The following is a 10181-nucleotide window of genomic DNA, read 5'->3' on the forward strand; positions in this document are numbered from 1 at the left end:
AGGAGAGCAGCGCGGGCCGGTGGCCACCAGCCTCCAGAATACGAATGCGGCAAATCATGTGAGCAAAACATTTCAACAGTGTTTCGTACAAAAACCTAAAAAACAAAGCAAAGGCTTTTGTGTGTGTCTTATACCGCTTGCAGCAGCTGAATATGAAGAGTGGCTGATGGTGCTACAGGAAATGATGACGATGATTAAGGATGATCACAAGCCAAATATGCCCCCCTCAGTAGTCAAAATTGTACTGGCAGGCGTACACACAAGTATTTAAGTGTGCTTTATGCTGCACTATAATATTTTAATAACATTACAATGTGTCATCGATGAACGGACACAGAATAAACACCCGACTCAGCAGTTCCTTCAGCGCTACAAAACATTTTAGTATGTTTCAGCTCAGTGGTTGTTGTTTTTTTTAACGGCTCTTAACTTTACAGTTTTGATCTGCTCACAACTTATAACGCCAATACGCGTTATAAGAGAGTCTAATACTGAGACCAAATAAATAAGAACATTCAATAAGGCAGTTTTAGGTTAAACTAGTTTTAGAATCACGTGTTGTTGAACGATGCTTCACTTCCTGATGACAACAATTATTTATTATTTTAAAATGTATATTTTGTAATAATTTACACACTTCACATGCCATTAATGGATTAATTTGTAATAATAAAATAAAATAAATATATGTTTTAGAAATGCAATTGCAATTACTGAAATACAGAATATATACACAATATATACAGAATGTATAAAATACAGTATCAGTCAACAAAAGAATTGCTGATTTAGTCAAATCCTTTATGCAAACGTGTCATTCATGTGACAGATTACAAGAATATTATTACTTAAACTATTTGACTGGCAAAGCAGCAAGAGAGTTGCTTGAAGGAGAAACAAAAAAAAATAGCGTATTCCAGCAGTTTGTATTGGACAAAAGTCTGCTTTGGGCAAATTGAAGCTGCTGTTTAACCGCATGACCATTTTTCTTCAACGCATCAACATTATAATAGTCATAGCCGAGCCTGGCAGCAGTTGTAACACGAGACAAGTACAACCACGAGTTCTCAGTAATTGATGCAACAGCCTGAGAGTGGGTGTAAATGAAGGGGTCTTAGAGAAGTCCCAGAGGAGACACACTGGCTGGCTCCAAGCAGCTTGTTTCCTGCGATGATAATGAAGAGAATAACACTGCGAGTTCAGCGCAGAGGGACATACAGAGGTGAAGCTAGTAGGGCCCTTTAAGACGCCCTCTACTTGTTTATTGACAGGTGCGTTTGATTCATGATGAGGTCGGCTGGTAGCGGCGTGGAGGCTCATCATGTTAAGATGACGGCACATTGGCGCAGTGTTGATGACTATTTACTGTCTGGCTCCGGCCTGAGTGACTATAATGAATGATGTGACCAAGAATAGAGTTATCGTTTCATTAATATATAGCGAGTCTTTCCGTATAAATGATAACAGTATGAAGGTTAATCATCACCTGCCTGAATAGTCAATTCTCAGTGGCGATGGTACTAAAGAAAATACCTCACGATACGTTGTACATTATTTGTGTACAACTATATTTGAACATATATATTGACAGTGCCAATGCTAATTTTAAATGATCTTTTCAGATTGATGGCCAATTTGTTTTATTATCAATATTTCTTTTAACTGTTAAGCTGATAACGTTAAGTGTAGAAAATGATTGACAGTTAATTATTAAGATCCCTCATTTACATAAGATATAAGTTGTACATGCATACATGTACAAAACACAAATCCCATGCGTCGACCACATAGTTGTGTCATTGTTACTCGCATGGTAGCGAGCTTTAATAAGGATACTTTTCATCACAATCTAAATAAATAACACTGGGGCAATAAACAAAACACCGATGCATCACTAATTAAAACTGCATAAATTGCATTGAATTTTTTAACAGCGTGCATTGAATTCGTCTTCCTGCTGCAATTCACTTGGTGTCAGTGAGCCGCAGTACAGGAAATTCGGTGCCAACTATGCCCCGCACTGTGTCACATTCAGCATTGGCACGACGAACTTCAAGATCAGCGAAGCCACTGGACCGACTTGCTGGTTAACTTCAGCTAAAAGTGCCTCTCACAGGGGAATGTGCGCAGCACTGGAAGCTACCAAGTGTTGCATAAACTGCCAGCAACTTTGTCCTGAAAGGATCTCTCAACAAATGCATCATGTTATCAAAGGTCGCGTTTGTCGTGTGAAAGCAAACAAAGCCACCACAGGACCTTATGATAGCAGATATGGGATTTATTTATTTTTTTAAACATGATTGCAAAAGCTAAACTTCAAATAAACGTATCTGCGATTGTGCAATCTGTTTATAATTGTTATGTACAAGACCATGTACGGGAGCCATTTATGCAAATCAACATGTGTGTATCCCTGATGAACAAGAAGACAGTTAAAACAGCTGTCCTTGTATCGGCCCACTTTGTCCGTTCATTTAGTACATTAGAAGGTTTGTGCATGTAGAGACGCCTCATGGACGTCTCTGCGCTCCCTGACACAAAAGGGGGGGGGGGGGGGCTTATGTACTGTCCTGTCCCCCCAAGGGGTCTAATAACATTAATGATGCTCATAACGAGTTATTTCTTCATTCGCTTTTTTGTGTGACACCGAAGAACATCAATATAGAGATCAGACGCATTCAAGTGCTGCACAAACTTCTGTCAGTCAATAGATTGACACGTTGATGCAAGATGACAATCGCCAAAACAACTTATCCGTCAGTCGGTTTATAGCTTCATGTTCGCTCCTCTGGGTTCGTTTGGGGAAAAAAAGAAAAAAGAAAAGACAAAGAGGCAGTGGGATGGAGTCATTGTTTCTCTCCCCTTGGTCCCGGACCAAATAAACCTCACTACTGTACCTTTCTTTGCCATCTGAGCTTCCCGTGATCCGGGGGGAGCATTGATGTCCCCTGTGCCCTGGAAGTAGATGTATTTCTTCACAGTGATGAGGTTTGGGGCAAACTTCCACACGTCCTCTCGGTCGTCGATTATGGAGACCATGGAGTCGCCACACGGGAAAAGATTCCTGTCGGGAGGGAGAAAAAATACACAGCAAAACTGAAACCAGATAAACACAGCGACGCTGTTATTTCTGTCATAATGTTGCAGCGACCGAGAGCGTGTTCTGCTAGGAATCAAAGATTCATCCGTCCAATTTCTGTATATTTGAAGGAGACGTCGTCGCCGGCCGTTCAGCGGTGACGCGGAGAGAGAATAATAGATCTCTCCTCTTTGTGCTCGTCCACAATCGCTGACAGTACAGACAGATTGTCCATGAAAGCGAAGAAACAATTTGGATACATTTGCTGCCTCCAACAAGCAATGTGGATCATCCACCAACTGTCCCATCAATACCGAACGAGACAGACGTTTGAGAGTCTCTTTTCGCTTTAAGAGATGACACTGCAATTCATTTAGTACCTCAGATTACCCGTCTTGGAGAACGGGTCGATGCATTCGTCTCTGGAAAGGATCCGATGAGAGAAAAGCTTCTTTTCGGGATCCAGAAAACCTTTAAAAAAAGAAGAAAGAAAAGGACGATTAGATGGTGATGTGAAGAAGAAAAAGTGAGCTCCATTCAACCTGAAATGATAAACTTCCTCTCCAAGGTCACAGTGAGCATTTCATTTGTATTGCAAAGATACAAAAGACACTTGGAACAAAAAAAACAACACATTAACAAAACTATCCTCTTCTAAAGAAAATAGCTTTCCCATCCATCTTAACCTTGCCACTACCTTTTCCCCAGTGTCTTCAGAGAAGCAAGCATTGAAAACGCTCAGGCTTTTCATCGCTACGTCTAAAGAAATGCGCAGATTGATTCGGCCTCGGCACCCACCTATACAACTGTACTGTGTGTGTGTGTGTGTGTGTGTGTGTGGACCAGGTTGCGAGCCAGTTAGGTTGTGTTGTCGGAGCGGAGTCATCTACTTTGAGCTTCACCGCGGATTTTCAGAGACCTACAGGTGACGTCCCGCAGACGAGGTCTATATTCGAAGCAGTCTTTGCTATCATCGCAAAAGAAGCTGTCAACAACTGGAGCACTGCCCTGAACAATGTAGACCCTCCCTCCCCCATCCCTGCATGAAGACCAGTAGTACAATCCAATTCACAATGCATTAAACATTCATCACAAGGAGGTAGAACAGTGCCGGGCCACGACTGCTTCAATTAAATACAGTACGATGGAGGACGGCACCATGAATACCAAAAAGACCGCGATATAAACAAACTACTTAAATCAGAAATTGATATATTTTCATCGAAAGGAAAACCAACATGAGTCAGCTACCAGACATATGCTGCAAAAACTAGAAAGGACGAGGAATAGGATCAGTCAACGTTTTAATGCGAAACAATAACTGGCCTAACATGCATTTTAAAAAGTAGCACCACTGCTCATAAAGTGGTTGAAAAAGATTCAGCTTAGATGACACAGAGATGTTAGATGCCCGACAGTGAATCCAGCATAACATCAGCTGAAACACAAAACATGAGCCGACACTTCCCTCTTGTGGACAGCAACAGGCAGTGCAAGTAGAAGCCCAAACTGGCAGACACATGTAGATACCAATGAAACTATGTGGATTCATGTAAGGTTCTGTAGAGCGTAAAGGAATGAGTCCATTACCAGCAATGGTGTGTGCATAGAGGCGGCTCCCGAACGTGAAGACGTGCAACTCGTAGAGTTTGGCAATTTTCTCCAGGAAGGCCTTGCAGTGCGGGCGCAGTCGTGTGTGGAGCATCGGCTCTCCTCGCCCGAGCTGGAAGTGGAAAATACCCTGAAGGGAATAACGCGAGTGTTAACAGATGATTCAGGCCTCAACAGCCGCTCTTAAAAAAAGAGGAAGATTTTGAATACAGACTTCTGTTAAAACAATGTCGACAGGGTGAAAAAAACTGTCAATGCAAAGTAGTTTCAAGAAGTTACCGCTTGATCTGGTATGTAACGATATATGGAGAGTGACCGTGGCCCCAAAGTGTTTTGCATGAAGAAAAAACAACAACCCAGTAACTGCACATATGAGGACAACGTCGCCGCTCCTGGAAGGCGTTTACATTGCTGCACCCAGTTGTTCACATGAATGAAATGAGAGAGATTTTAGGACTTGGTGAGAAGTAATGAATGGAACCATAACTTTAAGAGTAACCTCCAAAAAGCAGCTTTAGGTCAGGTTTCTTCCTGACTGTACAGCGTGGCCACACTTGTTATCACAAGACAGATCTGCACCGCCTCAGGCTGAGCATTAATTATTTATACATGACCTCAAGAACTTGCTGCAATGAAGACAGAAGAATCAACAAAAGGAAAAAAATTGGGAGAATATAGAACGGACACTGCGTTTGCCTCGCCATCACAGTGAGGACAGCACAGGAGAGTGATGTGATTGAATAATACCTTATTGGACATACGCTGGCAGTGCTGTTCAGTGGTGTGGATCAGCGTCTGGTCCAGATCCACCATCAGGACCAGCTTCTTGTTCCTATGGAGTCTCTGCTGGTCTTCTCTGCCCAGCTGTTCTGCTTGCTTTTGGGAGAGAATGAAGATAATGAATTAAATTAAAGTCCAGTCCTGGAGCGTTGGGGTTTAGAAGATGTACTAGCCTTGATTTTGGAGCAATCTTACACATCCACCCTTGATATTGTACAATATTTTCAAGTGTTTGATGACACATTAATGGCATAATTTAAACTTTGCATTGATACAACCTTCGACCTTAACAGACTTGCATCCATTACTATGTTGTTATCATTTGTTTCAGCTGAGAGTGGCGTGTTCTGGATACTGCAACAAGATTTTCCACTGTGACATTCTTGAAATTCCCCATCATATTATATATGTAGACTGAAAAACAGTCTACATATATCATTTCTTGGGGAAATGTTGCAAGGATTGAGGGCACAGAGCTCCCAATACCATTGCAGACACATATCTCATAATGGCATGGCTGTGATGTAAATATGCCCTACTAGCCCGGTCATACGTGCACCTCCGTCATATGACTCACCTCTGAGCTGACCATCAGCTCGGGGACACTGTGCACCATGGAGACGGTTGCTGTGGAGATGGGAGTTTGTTGGTTCCCATTTGTGCCCTGCAGCCTGAGAAGGAAGAAAAAAGAAGAAGAGTGGGAGTCATGTGTTTTGTATATCTTTTAGGTCCTTGCACATAGTGACTGAATAGAATAGTGGCTTCGACAAACAATTTAGCAGACTGAGGCGTTCACTGTAAAAAACAACTTCCCGTGTGTCTTTAAAGCAACACTTTTACTCACTGGGACACCCTTATGGCACTTTATTTTGTTAAATCAATTAAAAAACAGCAATAAATGCAGCTCGTCTTGGATTCTAACTGACAGCTGTACATTCTTACATCTTCTGACTGAGAGTGCAGAGTGTGAGCACTTGATTTATCACCTCCGATGTATTCAACTCTCTGCCTGATCTCTGGTGCCACCTGATGGCATCAAATAATACAGAATCCACCGCAAATACTTTGGGGTCAGATAAATTAAATCAGTTTTAATGCACAGGAATGTAACATCTTAAAAAAGATAAATTATGAATCAGTTTAAAATGTAATGACGTTGAAAGGTGTCAGGTGACTGTGTGAAATTGTAAGCATTAAATTTGACATTCTTTTGGTAAAAAATGTTTTTCGTGCATTGTGAGGGTCAGAGTGTGAGCAAAACATATATTATCTGAACATTGAACATGAAATTAAAAAGATATTTCTGTTTAGGTATTCAAAACATAATAAAGAAAGTGGCTGTGTTATGGGATTTCCTTACTGCGTCAGGTCCTGGCCACATTCTGCACATAAACCCTTCATTACTATTGGATGGCTGCATTCTTCTATTCTGACGACGACACCTCTGAAAAAAAAGAAAAATAATGTTAAGTGTAAATACGTACTTTTCCATAAACCAGTAATGGTGCATTCAATGGTCCCATCTTTTGGCAGGTGTATTACATGTTGCATGTTTTAGCACGACACCTCATAGATTAGCGCCAGCCTCAAAACTAAAAAGGTGAGAGGACAAGTTGTACATCAAGTCAACTAAACATGCCCGAATTTACAACAATGAAGAGATTGGCACACAGTTGCTTTGCTTTGTAATCAAGACACCACCTCTTTTTAAATATTACTTATAAAAAAACCTTTTGCTATACTGAGAAAATACTTTTTAATTCCATTATGCAAATATTCTCCTTCTACTGCTGCAGACTTAAGTATTTTTTTTTAAAGCAGGCTCTTTTTAACACCGTTTTTATATTACTATACATATTATACACTGTTATTATATTATTAAAGCAGCAGGGATTTACAGAGCCAGGTGTAGAAGTGTACAAGGGGCACCTGAAGGCAACACAAGCGTGAAACCAAACGTTTTGAATCAAGAGGTGTGAATGTTACCTCAGATGAATATTTAAAAAAGAATAGCTGCTGAAAAGTACATGTGCCGGTATTCTGAAATAACAGGTGAGCAAGTAAAAGTGAAAGCAGCCATAAAAACGGCCGGTTCAGCTTCAGTGGGGCAGAAGTTACCTCGGGCCAGTCTACCTGTCAAACTACCCGTTTCGTACACATTTAAGCACGCGACGGACGGCTGCGTCAAGGCAAACTAAGCAAGAACACGCTTCACGTGATTACGCCTTCAAAATAAAAGCGCAAAAAAACATGTTGGCCTTAAGCACGATTGCAAGTTTCATCTGACTGACAGTTAATGCGTGCTGACGTTTTAAATACAGTCGGTCGTCACGCCCACTATAACTGCGACGACTATAAACGCGCGGAAACGAACTATCTAAAATATCACCATTTTATTTTGAAAGTTGCGGCCAAACGGCTGCTTGTTTATTTTGACCAACTTGATTTACGGCCAACTGCACGGCTAGCAAACAAGCTAACGTTACTTAGCACGCATAGCAACATTAGCTCGTTAGCTAGCTCACGCTACACCACAGGTGGAGTCCATTGACGGCAAAGCGGCTCCAAAACTACAGCTGACATGTTGCCTGTCGGCTGACTCACCCGGGAGGTATGACCTGGCCAAGTTGACAGCACAGCTCCTTGACGACTCCAGCACGGTCCGATTTCACCTTCCTCTCAGGCAGCCTAGTGGCCGTCTCTGCCCCCTTCTCCTGGGGTATGGGTGCGCAGAGCGCGAGCACGGAGTCCAGGTTCACGTGAGACCCGGGTTTGACTTTCCACTCGAGGAGCCGGAGAGGGAGAGCCCCTATCGGCCAGCGGATTTCTGCCACCTGCACCACGGGGCCCTCCGCTGCTGCTCCACCGCCACCGTCACCACCTGCAGGAGGATCCTCCATCTGTTCTGCACGCTCCAAATACCCCCGGTAGTTTTTCAGCAACGGTCACACTTAAAACGTATCCGATAGAGCTCGCGACGCCCTGTGTATCATTAAAAAAAAACGCAAACCGTGACCGCTGAGAAGAATTAAAACAAATGTGCAGTCGGTTTTAAACACAGCCGCTTCCAGTCAGCTATGTTCGCTCTTCCCGCCCGTAAACAGGAAAGCGCAACACTGCAGCGACACGGGTCGTCACAGCATCCGGTCGACCATGCAGCCAAAGTTAGATGGGAAACACGTTTGTTTTTCCGAGTTTTTCAGAATAAAATACCCCAAATGTGAACAAATAGAGCCGTGTGGTTTATATATATGTTTTCAGAAAGCAAACATGTATCTCATTGATTATTTGGAGTGTGTATTTGTGGATATTGGATTGTCCGCACATCTGTTTCTTTTTGTGTGTGTAAGTGGACAATGTTTCTGCCTTTATTTTGAAGGTCAATCCACGTTTCCGGTTGGTTCCGGCTAAATGTTCCCTCTGACAGCAATAGATAGATAGTTACTTTATTAATACCGCAAAGGGAAATTGTCTCGCTAAAGCAACCTTTATACATACAAGTTACGCACTATTAAACATACAAATGCAGAATATATACAAATAATAGAATATAATCATATTAAATGAACCAACAAGATCAAAATGTAATCAAACACCAGTGTAACGGTGTTATGGTTTTGTGACCTAATTGGCCAGAGGTGTTTTATTATACATTATTTATTTAATAGGCACACAGAAACTAACATACTATATAATAAAGATACATCCCAACTAGATCTGTTTAAAATGACAAAATCCAATCAAGTAATCGTAGTTCTTTACTTGTTTTGTGTTTATTACAACTTCCCATCAACCTTGAGATGAGGACTTTTGTGCCCACAGAGACGTGTAACTAAGTGATGTAAGATGATGTAACATACACATAAGACTACTATATCTGTCTCACTCTCATGTGCCTATATCATGGGCGTTAACGTGCACTTAAGTGGATTAGGATCTGCCGAAGTGAGGAAAAACAATATATGTATATATATTTTTACTATTTTGGTTAGTTAACCGACATCACGGTCATGCCATTATTAATTGTGCTTGTGTCCTCTATGCTACTGTCAGGTTGGAGTCGGGACAGAGAAGAAGGAGATGAATATCAATAACAGGACAAGGGCATTCTTCGACCCCATCCGTGTAATCGTATCATTACGGTACCTCCTACCAGAGAGTCTGCCATCAAGATAGATATCTTCCCAGCCCGCATTGTCCATATGTTCCCAGCTAAAACAAAATATGCACCTTCAAAACGGGCAGAGGCAGTGAATGGTGGACTTCATTTTCTGGACGTCTGGACAGAGAAAAGAATGGAAGCCCATTTCCGCCACTGTGATGAAAAAACTAAGGATCCTGTCAGTCATTATAATGACTTACCATCTCATTAGGACCTACTATATCATCATTATGACTTACTATCTCATAATTATGACTTATCATTTCCTCATGTTGACTTACTTTCTCATGGGCGTCTTTAGAAAATAGACAGACCTTATGAGCAATAATAAAGATCCCAAATTATTTCCAATGAACAAGATTAAAGCGAAACCGGAAGTAAGTAGGGGGGCATTCACCCTCCCGCTCTCTCGTCCTTCCTCTTCGGCTAGCCCTGCCCATTGACAAAGGAGGCGGCACCAGTTGTTCAGTGACGTTGCTCACCGGAAAGGGCACTTTGGATGTGAAATAATCACCGCGAGCAGACGCTATTTTTAATACTCCAGGAAAC

The 10181-nt window shown here is 41.9% G+C and overlaps 1 protein-coding gene across 1 annotated transcript in view; it reads right to left on the reverse strand.

The window, feature by feature from the left end:
* ctdp1 (CTD (carboxy-terminal domain, RNA polymerase II, polypeptide A) phosphatase, subunit 1) overlaps window positions 1-6886 on the reverse strand; it is a gene marked incomplete at its 3' end in the record, with an annotated part of 55394 nt that extends 48508 nt beyond the window's left edge. Inside the window, exons 1-6 of the mRNA XM_079231913.1 lie at window positions 6831-6886; window positions 6048-6141; window positions 5438-5566; window positions 4670-4820; window positions 3460-3550; window positions 2898-3064 (exon numbers count right to left, since the gene is read on the reverse strand). Coding sequence (XP_079088039.1) covers window positions 2898-3064; window positions 3460-3550; window positions 4670-4820; window positions 5438-5566; window positions 6048-6141; window positions 6831-6871 — 673 coding nt within the window. The 5' untranslated portion in view covers window positions 6872-6886. The remainder of the gene's footprint in view (window positions 1-2897; window positions 3065-3459; window positions 3551-4669; window positions 4821-5437; window positions 5567-6047; window positions 6142-6830) is intronic.
* Window positions 6887-10181: the final 3295 nt, after the last annotated feature.

This window comes from Taurulus bubalis (genome assembly GCF_910589615.1).
Source record: "Taurulus bubalis genome assembly, chromosome: 16".
Classification (NCBI taxonomy): domain Eukaryota; kingdom Metazoa; phylum Chordata; class Actinopteri; order Perciformes; family Cottidae; genus Taurulus; species Taurulus bubalis.